This window comes from Vanacampus margaritifer, chromosome 5 (assembly GCF_051991255.1).
Source record: "Vanacampus margaritifer isolate UIUO_Vmar chromosome 5, RoL_Vmar_1.0, whole genome shotgun sequence".
Classification (NCBI taxonomy): domain Eukaryota; kingdom Metazoa; phylum Chordata; class Actinopteri; order Syngnathiformes; family Syngnathidae; genus Vanacampus; species Vanacampus margaritifer.
The window spans coordinates 10,485,293-10,500,596 of record NC_135436.1 but is presented as its reverse complement, the minus strand read 5'-3'; the positions used below and the strand labels follow the sequence as shown (position 1 = coordinate 10,500,596).

Genomic DNA, 15,304 nt, shown 5'->3' with positions numbered 1-15,304 from the left:
TTTTCCATGAAAGGAATAATAATGTTGCTGCATACCTACCTAATATCCTAAATTGGCATTTATTTGCTTTATCCACATGATAATGTGTGTTGCTGAGTTTACAGCAAAGTGAAGAGGAGCAATTATAGGTTGCTTTTGTAGCACCGTTGGCCCCAATAAAGGTGAAATTCACCACGGCCCTTTCTCTTGTGACCTGAACAAAGACGACGGGTTTCTACTTGGGATGATGAAAGAAACTCTTTAGCTCTCATTGCGCTTCTTTTAGTTGTAATGAAATAAATCATTGTATGAATTGGAATCAGACGAGTGTGATCATTTCCGTCACACAAAAGAGAAAACATCAAATTGAACAAATGTCCGATTTAGCAACATCGTGGCTTGAAAAGTGGAAGTTTTGCTGGAATGCCCACTTCACATTTAATTGAAACGCAAAAAAAGCAAAGGGAAAGTTTAAACCAAATATTTTCGAGAAGCGGGACGTCACCTTCTCCTCAGATGCCATCTTTCTCCGGTGTCAGTATGTTTTCCATCGAGGGGGCGGGTCTGGGGGTTAAGTTGTGCCCAGCATGTGTTATGCTCCGGTCAGCAGCAGCCCAGGACCTGTGATGACAGAGTGTGTGAATGCAGGAGAGTGTCAGGGGGTTAAGTGCCCGTACAGCGGGGTGATGGTAAGTTGAAATATAAGGACACCCCAAACAATTGCTCATGAGGCAAATCTTTCTTTTTATTTTTTTTATTTTATTTTTTTAAATTCCAACAGAGCTCAGTATTGTTCATTCGGTAATTTTACCGATTTGACATGTCATCATCATTGCTCTCTCTTATTTTTTTTTTATTTTTTTTTATTTTTTTATTTCTTTATTTTTTTATTTTTTGTAGGTGGGTGAGTATGTGCATGTATGTGTGCGCATGTGTGCGTGCGTGCGTGTGAGTGTTCACCTAAAACCTATTAAAAATCCCATACCATGAGGCAAATCTTCCGATGCAAGAAAGCTGTATGAAAATAATGCCTTGCCAGTTTGAATAAAATCATGTTAATTATTGTGGGTGTAGTGTGAAACTGAAGTGTGCCATACTGACTGTAGCCGTTTCTGTTTTTAATCACCTAATTTAGCTACATGAAAGGTCCAAAATAATAACTTAAGAAATGAATGCATAATAAAATGCCAGGTCCAGACCTCTTCAAACAATGGTGCATTCATGACAACATATACTGGGAAATTATACAGACCCATTCCAATCAGCATATTAAATGCTAACTGTACAGTAAATGGATAGCAACCATGATATTGTCAGAGGGTGTTTACACAAAACACAGCAATGCACGTGTAAGACACATTTGAACATTAGCACACAGTGAGAATGACAGAAACAGCTGCTGGCGTGATCAGGAGGTCATGTTAGATCACTAAAGTGAGGAAGAAAACAAATTCTTGACCCCAGGGGGTTGTCTAAGATGTAGGGTACGGGATCACATGGCAACACACACACAAATACAAACGTAGTGTGTGGCTTGTGTATGTGAGAAAGAAACGGACAGAAAGATAAAAAGAAGCATAGCATATTTATTTGAAATTATAATGTTTTTTTAAAAAACTTTTCATAGCGCAAGATGTAGACTAGAGATGTATATAAAAACATTACAGTGGTGCTAGATGAGTTTAATTTGTTCCGTGCGCAAGCTCGCAGCTCAGAAGACACGCATCTTAAATAATCTTTTCCTGTGGAAGTAAATGGAAATGCCATTAATTTGTTTTAACCGTTTCCTGACCAGCCCCATCACCCCCCAAATGTCATAATGTCTATTTTAAAGTGGAAGTCAAAAATTATCTTTACAATATGTTATATTCGCCTGCACTCGTCTAAACACGGCATTCTGATGAATATTGTGTTTGTGGAAAATGATTTAAGCAGCAAAATCATCTCATGGGGTGGCCATTTTGTCACTTGCTGTCGACTGACAATTACCTCACAGTTGCGCAGGGCTGAGACAACGGCCAATCACAGCTCACCTGTTTTCTGAGTAGTTTTTTTTGTCATGTGACATTCACAAGCTGAGCCGTGATTGGTTGTTACTATTTATTAAATAAATGAAGGCGGTTTATTTGTTTTTAAAAAAAAATCAACGAATAAGAAGCCAGAGATATTCTTTGCACTTTTGTTTTTTATACACAATGCCTAATCAAATACTGACAAATGACTATTAAGTGGTGTATTGCTGTTAATCATATTCCACAAAGGCAATATTAATAAGAATGCCAAGTTTAGACTAGAGGGGCCACTAAGAACATATTATTGTAAAGAATCTGCATTGACCTGACTTCCCTTTGAGGAAATATAGTACTCTTTATCATAGTACTATAAAAAAAACTTACTGTAAAGATAATTTAAAAACGTAATCTGGAAGTGGCAATGAACAGCTTGAAGCCTGTTAAAAAAAAAAAAAAAAACACTGTTCATTATTCGCCAAAGTGCTTCTTATTGTGACGTTGAGTTCACTGCCACCATACAGCCCTCGTATCGCAGGTGTGCGCTCCAAATGACGGCTTGTATCTTGAAAAACTCTTTAAGTTGAGCCACTCGTATCTCAAGGCAGCACTGTACAGCATACACATACACACATAGCGAAGTGTGGTACAATAAATTCATTTTTAGGACGTGAAGCAGGGACATCATTAGGAAAAATTTGAACTTTGGAAATTTGCAGCTGTGATTTGTCTTCATTTATGGACCGGATATGAAAACAAACAGTGCGGGCGCAGATGTGGCTTTGTGCCGTGCGTGAAGATGTTTGCGAAAGCGCTAGGCCACAAACATCAATCCTGGCCTTTCCTTCGTAAGCTTATGTAACAAAACTAATGGTGATTTGGGAGTTGTTATTGACTTAAAGCATGTTTACAGAGTGTGCAATGAATAGTAGCCACCACTCTGAGGCCTGCAAGCAGAAACTATTAATCAGAAGGATGTTATAATTAGACTAAACACCCTCAGGCTGCATGAACACGCACACATACACATGCAAAGAAATAACACGATATCTGACCATGAAAATAATATATGAATGCTTGTGGTACCCAAACTCACAGAGGGGCCCTGTGTATGTAACCAGGATGAATATGTGGATGTGAAATTGGATTTGTCCAAAGCGCTTTAAGGCTTGTTCGCTTCGTCTTAGACGTTGTTAAACAAAAGTCAGTTTGTTACTGTAGCGGGGGGGCAGCGAGCGTATTAATACCCGTCGATGCAGCCGTCTGAACGTCAGCAGTCGTCTGTAAGAAAGGCTTTTGTGTTCACTGTCAATTTGGATGTCTGGTGATCGCCATTTGGTGGGCCTATTTTGGTTGGGGGGTTCACATGAGTGCCTTGAAAAGTACATATTTGTCTCTTAATGGGCCTGAACTCTCGTTTAAGTGAATCACAGTCACTTGGCTTTTTTCACAAAATGACCAAAATAAACACAAAGACTCCATTTAGTAACGTAAAGGAGAAAACAATGAACAAAACAGCTAGCATTTTCAAAAATTTTATTTCATTATAAATAATAATGATAATGTGCTTATACACATACATGGCCTTATGTTATACAACTTCATAATACAAAAACACACATTGACTACAAGAAATGGTTCATTCTACCAAATATTCAAACAACAGAGTGCTTTCATGTGGGAAACTTGTTTTTCTTTTGCAGTTTGGAATGGTTTGTGACAATGAAAAAAAAATGGAATGAATCTGAGAAATCTATGTCGACTTCTGGAAAACGGAGACAGAATGGTCCCACAATATAATAACTTGACAATTTTGCCTTTGTCCTTTCTAATGTAATTTGTTGTGTTTTAATCGTCTTATTAAAAGCACATGTGCTCTTCCTTAATTAATGAGCTTTGAAAATAGAGATCTCATCAAAGTGGATGCTGTCCTCATGAGAATTTTTGTGGGAATGAACACAAAAAGCAATACACTGAAGTAGTTGAAAAGCTGGCATATTGTTGGGGTTATTCAATTAGCTGGCTTTTTAGTATCAATAGCATTCTTTGAGAAAATAATTTGTCCGCTTAAAAATCATGAACATAATTTAACTTGTTGTTCTTTTCCCAATAAAAATGTGAAAAGATAGTCTAAAAGGACAAATGTTTCCTGAAATGATGTGTCTGACTGCGATATATGATATATTGCACTCCTGCTCGGCGGGGAAAACGCACGTCCATCTTTTATCTAAACTTTGCTGCTCTTTTGCTTTCTCAAGTGTTTTGTGGTCGTGACTTGTGACCTGGTGGCTTTTTCCCGCAAGAGAAAGATCTTTAAAAGGGTTTAAGCCTGTGATCGATCTTGCCTATCAAGCACCCACCCCCTCCCCTTTTTGTTAAAACCACTTCTCTTCCACTGCTCTCTCATCTGTCACTTTCCCTAACGTCACCCCTGACCTCCCGCAAGGCCTTTGGACCACTACAAAAGGCTGAGATGTGTGCTTCGCCGTCCCAAACGTCAACGAGACACAGAGAGGAAGACAGAAGAAGAGGACGAGTGCTTAGTTGGAGGTTTAAATGAACTTCCTTAGCAGTACAGCTGTGGTGTATGTTAGCGTTCCCCGTATTTGCTTTCTTTGCCTCTAGAATTTCTCTTCATGTGTGGCTTGTGTTGGATCTCAAATAAATGCAGTATAGATAAAATCAGAAAAGCCCGTTTCCTCCACCTCCACTCGGGAAGAAACAATTTGGGAGATTAATTTGGCGTTACATGGAATTTCATACATCCTCATGTGTTTTTTAAGATATGTAAACATGTTGCCTTGAGTCACTTTAAGAAAAACAAAACAAAAAGACACGATTGGTAGACTTCACTGAGAAGTCAAAATGGTCAGAGTGCCACATGTGCAGAACTGACCGAATTAAGCGCTGAAGTCTGTGCTGTCCATCTGCACTCCTGATGCAGAAATGTCCTCAGTGGATGAACAGTTTTTGGTCTGGTATTCCTTCTTGTGTTCCCTTCTTAGAGCTGTCTGTTTGTCCTTCACCCAAAAAAAAAAAAATCATGTAACGTCCCGCATCAGAGAACATATTCCAATTCATTTTGGTCCTGTCGACGAATGATCGTCTTCATTCTTTGTGGACTTGAGCTTTGGGTCAGGCGATCTCAGGCCTCAGATAAGGAAGGGGACCTGAAAAATTACAAATACAAAAAAATGTATGAGATGCAGACACCAAGCATTTGAAATCAAATGTTGTAGAGAAAGATGATAAAAGACGGAGATTTACAGTTGTGCTCGACAGTTTACATACCCTAGTAATATGTAAACTTATGAGCGCATGGTGAGCAAAAGGCGCAATGCCCATAAAGTCCAAAATACTGAAAATGAAGTTGACATGATTAGAGATGTGCATGTGAATTTTGGTGGCGATTCATATCATTTTTTTGTCATTAACCTAAGCGACGTTTAGCTTTTGTACATTGTACAAGAGTATGTAAACTTTCAAGCACAACTGTATGCTTGGATGTATAGTTAGAGGGTTCACTAAAAAATGACTGTTGTTAGCTGTGGGAATGCTGAAGCATTCACACATATGTTATTGTGATTTTTATTCTCCACACTTTTTTGCCGCGTAACACCTCCCACATAACACTTCTGATTTACACTGTTTATATATATACAGTATATATATCATCAAATTCCACATTACGTACATTATTTGCACAATTTAATTTCCCCATTCATTTTCAATGGGACTGACAAAGAACTTTTTCTAAGGGCCACTTTCCACGCCTACTTCCATATATATAACCGATCATCATTGCCAGGTGTCTGACCGTACATTGCCAATATATCCATGGCCGAGAACCTTGGTTCAAACCCCGCTTGGACCACATTTTAGTACATTTGATGGTTCGATACCAGCTGACTATCATATCAGGAAATGGATTATAATTTGTCTGAAATGATTATAGTTATATATATATTATAGTATAGTATATTATATATATTATAGTTCAAGTATTCTTTTTGTTAATTTGTCATTTAAAGCAACACTAAGGAACTTTCAGTTTACGTTGATTATTGCGCCGCCATCTGGACAAAGTCGGTAACGTTAATCCTTAAGGAAGACCACGTTTCTCATGAGGACAAGCACATTGCGTAATTTTTTAGCTCACGGGATTCAAATTGACTTCCGTCTTTGTAATGAATGGGTAAAAGGGGAAGTGACGTATGCCATCAAGCATTCAGCACATTTGTAGTTTTTTGTGTGACAGTGTTTAAGTGAAGGTATCATTTAACTAGTTTTAAGTCGATGTTTCATCTTTTTTTTTTATTAAGGTTGAAAAGTTCCTTAGTGCTACTTTAATTACAAGTAAAAATGTGTAATTTTTACATAATTTATCTTTCAATTCACTTCATAAGCAAATGCATTCAAATCTTAGCATTCAGCTACGAGCATTCAGCTTTTCAGCATTCCCATGCAATTTCTGCAGAAATTGCACTTTGTCTACTAGTAGTGTGGCCAAACAGGAGATTTGAGCAGCATGTGTGGAGCCAGACTCTAAGATCAAGTAAATTCCAGTTGGCGAATAAAATATGCAGATGGAGTCTAGTAAGTAATTACTATAATAATGTAACAGTAAAATATCTAAGTGTTGATAAAATAAAATATAAACATATACAATTTTCGCACTGAATCTTTTTTTGTGTGTGTTTCCTTTGCTTTAAGAAATTTATCACTGAGGTGCACCCTAGGATCACAGCTAAACACACCTTGAGGTAATTGCTTATCCTTGCCATGGTAAGCTTGAGTCACAGTGTTACGTTGACTTGCGAGTTTTATTTGTTCTGTGACCATGTTTGTACCTCAAATCAACAGTCCTCATTGGAATGAATGGAAATGCCATTAAAAAACACCAATATTTTTTTAAATAGGAAAAATAACACCTGAACTAGAAAAAGTATGCTAATAAAAGCTGAATGAATGTGGAATGGTTGTGACATGCTTAAAAAGTAAATTGAAATATAAATTACAATCAATTGTAGATGATAGTGAATCTTTTCATTGGCAGCCGACCGCATCGTAGAAATTATTTTATGGCCCTTGGCTGGCCTTACAGCCTTTGTGTCCTTCTCACTCACTTTCGTAAGACTCATTGTTATAAAAAATATACATTTTGAAAAATACATGCAAAAAAATGGAAGGCAAGCAAACAAAAATAACAACAACAAAGCAGACTCACAGGGAAGTAACCACATGAACTGACAGTGACCGGATGTAGTATATATATATATAATAGGTAGCACTGTGTTATGAATTATGAAGGCCAAAACGCCACAAACAAAATCTCGCTACCACCAAGCAGCAAGAAATGTTTTATTTCTGCTGTTATTTCAGCAATCCAGTGAACAATTTTGTGTGATCGGACTGCCATCTCTAACACTGGAACCCGAAGCAGCACTGCTAAATGCTGCCTCCCCAGCTGACCTCAGTCCTCACACCTGTTTCTAATAGCCGCCCTGCCAGAGGCTATTAAGATCCATCCACCTCCAGAAAAGACCTTTCTTCTGCAGTTCCAAGCCCAACTGCACGCTGGTTATCCAGTCCCACTGATTAATCACATCAAGATGGACGGGTCGGGCTTGTGACAGTGTGTAGGCGTACAAGAACACGTGCTGTCCTGGTGACCGCCTTTGCGCTTTTAGGCGTGTTAACACAAACAGGCTAAAGGTTGTTCACGTGCGTATAACCAAGATTTCTCATTTGTTGTTTTACCGGAATACTTCATAAAATGTTTTCTACTACGCTTAGATATTAAGCTAGATATTCATTTGATATTTGCTGCCGCACAAAGTTACACGTGTTCAGACTTTTTGGCACATTTTCACGCTCTTTTAAGAGCCCTGTCCACGGTTTGCAACAAGATTATTGGATGAGACTGATTGGTCAACCCCCTGTAGACCAAAATTGGAAACGCCGGCTGCTGTAATCATAGCATAACAGAAATGACATTGCCCTGCAAATTCAGATTTGTTTGAAGTTGATTGCGAGACTTTCATAACAGTAATGTGAAATGAAACGACCCTCTCATGACTCGACAAGTGAATATTCTTTAAGGGCAAACACGCTAAGTAGGACTCTCAAGCCTTATTGGAGCTTTACTTGTCCGTGATGTGAGCTGACTCTACTGAATGACTGTGTCACAGTGTTGGGCAAATTACTTTTCAGTGGCAATCAGACATGCACAATTACCCCCAAAACCCGAGAATGGAGTGTGGTTGCAGCTTAACAAGCAGGACAGCAGCTACACTGACTACGTTTACATGCAGTCAATATTCGGGTTGAGGTCAAAATTCCGGTTTCTGAAACATTCGGTATAACTCGTTTACATGCTTGAGTTACTCCCATATACGCGGTCATTGTGCTCAATTGGAATACCCCGTTGGAAAGCGTGACGCACGGTCAATGTCATTCTACACAAATAGAACGAGCTGGGCACTTTCGTTAATCGCCACTTGCCGTCGATGACGACGCCCACCTCGGCGAGTGCACAATGACCTCCAGAAGAATACATGGACTGAGCCCCGACCGAAGCACGTTTACATCGGTCGATCGGGGTGAGTACTGTACATTCTGTGTATTTTTGCGAGGCTTCGCATCATAAAGCATTCGTAGAAAATATGGAAGCACTCTGTGAAATTTGGCCATTGTCATCAACGGGAATTGAGGATTAACGCAAGTGCCCATCTCTGGAAATAGATGTCATTTCCGCTATTAACTCATTGAATCCCAGCCATTTTCATTGGCGCAACCCCCTTCAATACCACACGTTTTACTGGATTTTTACTTGTCTTGCAAGGCCCACAGAATATTGTGTTCTATTGCACTATATAAACATGGAACATGCACACCAAAAGATTTGACAGATTTGTCTTTCATCAGAAAAAAGAAGTGTATTTCTATGTTTTTCCGTTCTTTAGTTATCAGCGTTAGAATATAGCCAAGTTTTGTCAAAATTCCAATTCCTGAGAAAAAAACGTAGAAAATGAGCAAACACAACTTCGACTTTAACTCTACTATTTTTTCTTTTGTGACAGCTCAAACATCTAAATAATGTTTTCGTGCAATAAAACTACGTTCCCAAAAGTGCTTTTGATAACAAAATAACAGTTTATTGCACATAAAAATACACAATTGACTGGTCTAACTGCAGCTCTGCCGCAGCATCCAGTCATCCTTGAGTCGACGTGACCGGCAAAACAAGCCATTAACCCCGCGGAAAATCGCTCGGCGGTTGCTCGTTGCGTTTGCTCGACGAACGATGCGTCATTCCTTGACGTGTTGCAACTCCATCGCCGCCGTTATGCTTTGATGAGCCGATGAGGATGCTTTTTTTAAACCAAGAAGCAATCCTGCAGGGTTAACTACAACACGCTAGTAGTGATAGACGTCACTCCCAGTTCCAAGCTACACTTCTTGCTTTTCTTATTCTACAACAAGATCCTTGCGTAATACTGGCTGATCCTCTACTTGCTGCCACCTGTTGGCCGTTTCTTTTAAATTACATTGCAGGCAAGCCTGATCCTTCAGTCAGAAGCTGCGCCAGACCCTCCTGTACACTCATGCATAAAAAAAAGCTCATGACGTATTGATACGTCATATGAGAGTTCACTTTCTACATTCAATAAAGGACATTATTACATTTACTAGGGCTGTTTTTTTTTTTAAATATCGATATCGAATCAATTTTAATTTTTGAGCCTGATATCAATTCAGAAAACCATGAATTAATTATTTTAATATCTCTTACGATAAATTAATAAGAATGTTTTTGTATCTTAATGTTTTCTTGAAATTTACTTTACATTAATTTAAAAACATTTTCTCACCATTATGAAAGACCTGACTTATTGCAATTCAGAATCTTTTTCATTTATATTTAAAATTATTGAATTTGAATTATGAAAATGTTTTCATTTTGTACATATTGATGTCAATGTTTGTGCAACACTTAAGTGATTATAACACGTGTACCTTTCATTAAAAACTAAAGTATTTAACCAGTTACTAGTTTGGAATTTTAATGTTAATTTTAATGAGTTTTATCATGTTCTTTATCTAAGAAAAATTGATGTTCCATAATGAATCAATAATGTTTGAATTGATGTGAATCAAATTTGAAAAAATCCAAATCGAATCGAACTGAACTCTTGCGAATCGAAATTGAATCAATTAACGAAATTAGAATTGATATCCAGCCCTAATATTTATGTCACTAACCGTGCTAAATAATGTAGTCATGTTCCTGAATTTTAAAAAAATCTGAATTTGCCAATATTCAAGTTTTAAAGGGGTTTTGACGGCATTTAAACGTACTCGCTATGTAGACTCATAAACGATAAGTGAAAATGAAAGAAAATGAGTTGTTGGCCATTGTAGTATTAACAATGTTCTCACTTTTGTCAATTCATTCAGACCTCATATTCTTCCTAAAGGTAGTTAAGAGGTTTGACGTGAGGGCTCTGTGTTTGTGTACTCATGGGCCTTTCCCAAACTGTCACAGTGTTGGAAGTATTGAATTAGCCAAAATGACTGACAAAATATGACGATTTCAGGGAAACAAGACCGATTCAGGGAAACAAGAGCTCAATTAATTCCTTTTTGATTTAATTCAACATCACAGAGATGTGCCTCACTCACAACAACTTGTGGGGCATTGTAATGGTTTATACAACCACTGTACTATTGGTATAAATTGCTTCAGACATTTTTTTTTAAGAGTAACCTCAAACCAGTGTACTATGTAGGACAATGAATGTTGCTCACGAGGCTTCATAGAAACAATCATGCGGTTTCCAAGTAGTCACTGACAAGAGTTTCAAGCACTGCGACCAATTTTATCTTGTGGATATAAATATCTGTTATGGGAACACTGGGACTTTGCTGAAAAATACAAATAACCAAAACATGTATCAGCTGATCTTTGTTCCAGGAAGCACAGTACACATTTGGTCTGTGATGCATGTCAAACAATTTATACTCTTTTTGTTTTTGTTTTTCAAAAACAAGCCATAGATGGGTAAAACAAAAATGTGATGAAAGAAAAAAAATGATAAAGTGAAATCTATTGACCTTACTTTGTCCGTACTGGCCATATTGGTAGGACGCCACGTGGTCGACCGTGTAGCCCTGGGAGCTGTAGGTGGGGGGGCAGTAGGACTGGGAGCTGGGCAGGGAAGGCAGAGCTGACATGGAGGGAACACTGGTCAGACCCTCCAGACCTTTGATGTGGTCCATGCGTTGGCTGCAACTGGCGGCCATGCCGGCAGGTGGTTCGAGACCACCGGTTAGAGGTGAGATGGCATAGTCGCTTTGCGGCTGATGTGGAACCCCACCGTGGTTCAGCAGACCCATCACCTGTTGGAAAGACAGATGAGAGAACACAGTTTTGAGAATAACGCCAGTCTAATATGTTGGGTTCATTATGCATGGCGGCATGTTTTCTGTTTTACAAAAGTATATAGTGTGATTCATAAAAACACAATAACACCAGCATGATCAAAACAGTATGCTACTGAGGACTGGATTATACTTCACATCAAAGTCATCAAATGAGATTTCAAGGGGTACCAACTTTTGTTTAGACATCCCATAATTGCTCCACTGTGCGTAAGGACTTCAAAGCCCGCGTGCATCCCCTGCTGATAATATTGTGCTATGCTCGCAATGGCATGACCAACAGCCTGTTGTGGAGTCTCTTCCAGTCTTCCTTGACCTGGATCAGGACATCAGTTAGGAGTCTATGGTGCAATGTGCTAGGCTGGCAGCGTTGTATGCAAAGATACGCAATGCTAGAGAAATTATCCAATAGACTCATAGAAAGCAGACTGACTGTGTTTTAATTATTTATCTACCTACAGTGGGGAATGAAAGTTTCAAACAGGGCTTACTTGGTGTTTCATAAATACGGTGACGCACAGTATTGATGTGGTGTCTCGCTGTTGATTTTCAACTCAATTACTGATTGCAACACTTTATATGGTGTATTACCATATTTAATGAAAAACAGTAAGATACCCACAATGTTTCCCAGAATGCATTAGTGGTAGTTTATGGATGGATTGACATTAGTGTTAATGGAAAACTGTATATTAGCCTATTGTCAGAATTTCGCTGTTTTTATAGCAAAGTTTTACAGTGAGATAGATAGATAGATATCTATTTGGACGGACGGACGGACGGACGGATGGATAGATGGATAGATAGATAGATAGATAGATAGATAGATAGATAGATAGATAGATAGATGGATAGATAGATAGATAGATAGATAGATAGATAGATAGATGGATGGATGGATGGATGGATGGATGGATGGATGGATGGATGGATGGATGGATGGATGGATGGATAGATAGATAGATAGATAGATAGATAGATAGATAGATAGATAGATAGATAGATAGATAGATAGATAGATAGATAGATAGATAGATAGATAGATAGATAGATAGATAGATAGATCAAAATAAGATCTATCTAAAGACAACAACTTATCTCTGAGGCAAAAAAAAAATCTGATCTCAAAAGAAAAACATCTGTAAGTTTCAATCTACTAAAACCTTAGAATACATTTCCACCTTGAGAAATGCGTTAGCTCTTGACCTGGTCTTTATTAGCGACACAATAATCAAATTTGGAGGACTATTCGTTGGCCAGCAAAGCACGGAAAAGAGCTGCAGGGCGAAGTAGTTGAACTGGTGTCCTAATGGGGCCGATAACACCGACCCCCTCGCAAGCGCACTAAATATTCCAGTCAAAATGGGTAACCTCTTAATGAGAAATTAAGGCTGTGCTCCTCACCTATTAACAACAGTGTAACTGAACCTGAAAGCTCTAAATGTATCATATCCACCCTACATCTGATCAGAGCAAAGGCTCGAGGCTCCTAGAATCATACTAATAAGAAGCAGGTATGCAGCACTATGTGTCCTCCTGGCCCTATAAGTGACATATTATTCTACATCCACTCACACACATGGTACTGCTTAAATCATTTCCAAGTAGGAGAGGAGGGACGAGTCCATGTTGACTTGGAGAGAGGACTGGTGTTTCCTCTCATGCCCTGTAACGTTTTCCTCAGAAAAAAATGAAATTATGTTTGGAAGACTTGGTGGACACAGTAAAAGAACAGGAACTTTTAACCTACCGCCGCTCTAACTGCAAAGTTCTACTCTAATGATATATCTCTGCTTGTTACATGCCTTGACCCATCATGTCTCTTTCTGTCCCCAGAGCCTTTCCCTGCCTCATGAGAGGGCTGCTGACTTACCATTCTAGGGAATTTCATATTGTAACGCAGCCGTTGCCAGAGGGCTGAATCAGCGTATTCAGTCCACAGAGAAGAATGTCGGGATACGAAAGACGAAATATTCCTTCCCTGACATATGAAACATACAAATAAATAAAAGCTCTGCTTTCACTAGGGGGAATATCGAGGGAGGCATTTTAAGAATGCAATCACAGGACTTCCCTTGAGGCACAGGGTCCAGTGTTTGCCATGCTGTTATTGCACTCATTGGTAACTATGGAAAACTGCACTCTATCACTTTCACATAAAGGAAAATGTTGATGCCAAAATTATGCACATGGAAGCCAATGACAAAATAGCACAATTTTGCTTCACTCATTTTATGCCTATCCGTTTCCTCGGCAGCTTGAGGCACAAGGCTCTACCGCCTCACCCAGCAGTGAAAGGGCAACACCATCAGTGAAACAATCGTTATAAGAGTGTCAAAGTCAAACATGACAGGTTCACGCACCTGCGGGGAGAGTCCATTCCCAATGGATGGGTTCATTGGATTGGCTGGGCCCCCGGGACTCACAAAGCTTTCCGAGAATCCTGAGAAGGAGTGGCGTCCAGAGGCAAGGCAGTAGGCAGAGTTTCCGTCACCTTGTCCTCCACCACCAGGCACTTGGTGGCCTGACGACGGCGGGAGAGGTTGTGGTCGATGTAGCGTGCTGGGCGCTTCTAAGGTGAACAAGGTTCAAATGTTATACTCTATCAGTAATTCTTTGACAGATTAAAATATCGATCTATGTGTTAAGACCTCATGTACCTTGTGCTATGGATGCAGAAGGATACGTGCTGTCAGAAAGCTGGTACGGAGTTAGGCTGGACATGGCTGAAGGTGGGAAACCACCTGGGATCAAGTGATTAAAGGACATTAGCTGGTTGGCTCCGGCTTGCTTCCGCCATCTGGCCCTTCGGTTGCTGAACCACACCTAGTAATGTTGGGACATTGTTAGTAAATGCGAGTGTTGGCTGTTGCATATTCAGTTGATACTGAAACACAGTGCCCTTGATTCATATGAACGTGGGTTACAGAACTTCCAATATGGAGTGTTTCCTGAGTTAAGCAAAAATGTTGAATGCCCTTTGTAAGGACTGAAACGGATTACTTTGAGCTTCTAAAAAAAAAAAAGACCCGTGCATATACACCGAATAGCACACTTTAATAAACTAAATTAAACGAAGTGAGCCTTCAGTCACATATCAATAAGTTTTAATGGACGCCATTACAGCCAAGTAATGATATATATATATATATATATTAGGGTGTGAGTTGCCTAGTACCTTGCGATTCGATCTGTATCACGATTCATAGGTCACAATTCGATTCAATACGAGTCTATAAGTCAATTATTGCGAAAATATTTTCTCAAATTGAGCAAATACTAATCAATAAACTTGTACATGTACACTGTAAGATTTGTATGATTTGTACTTCAGGCTTATAACTGTATTCAACAAACTGGGCCCAGTTGTTTAATTCTCGGTTATTTTAACCACTGTTCAACCCTTTAAAAAAATTCTTAACCCGCCGTCAACTAACCTGCCGTTAATTATGCGTTGTTCAAAACACGGTTAGTCACGCTGTTTGTTAAGGGCACCATCAAAGTTAACCATGCCGTTTACGTCACTGGTTAGCATTGATATATCCCACAATTGCTCGTTTTGTTTACTTTCGGGTCAACGAAAGAAATGGACACTATCCAAACGACCCCTGGCACTCGGCGCAAAAAAAATAAGCAGGAACATTTCTGCTGATGAAGAAAACATTATTCAATCAATGGTTAAAGCAATTTAGGAGTTTTTGTGAAATGATTTATTTTTATTTTTTTGTATTCATCATATATTTTTTTCCTACTGTGTGTATTTCTTAGTGAATATTTTGTGTAATATTTTTGTATTTTTGCCAATATTTTTGTAGCGTATAACATTGCATATGTTTGTCTAATTTTGTTTCTCATATTTTTGTCAATTTTTT

At 38.8% G+C, this 15,304-nt stretch overlaps 1 protein-coding gene across 1 annotated transcript in view; it reads right to left on the bottom strand.

Annotated features, from left to right (window-relative positions):
* Window positions 1–3,507: 3,507 nt before the first annotated feature.
* Window positions 3,508–15,304, bottom strand: part of pax3b (paired box 3b) — a 28,829-nt gene continuing 17,032 nt past the window's right edge. The window contains exons 6-9 of the mRNA XM_077565732.1: window positions 14,093–14,258; window positions 13,796–14,004; window positions 11,111–11,390; window positions 3,508–5,158 (exon numbers count right to left, since the gene is read on the bottom strand). Of these exons, the coding sequence (XP_077421858.1) occupies window positions 5,124–5,158; window positions 11,111–11,390; window positions 13,796–14,004; window positions 14,093–14,258 (690 nt within the window). The 3' untranslated portion in view covers window positions 3,508–5,123. The remainder of the gene's footprint in view (window positions 5,159–11,110; window positions 11,391–13,795; window positions 14,005–14,092; window positions 14,259–15,304) is intronic.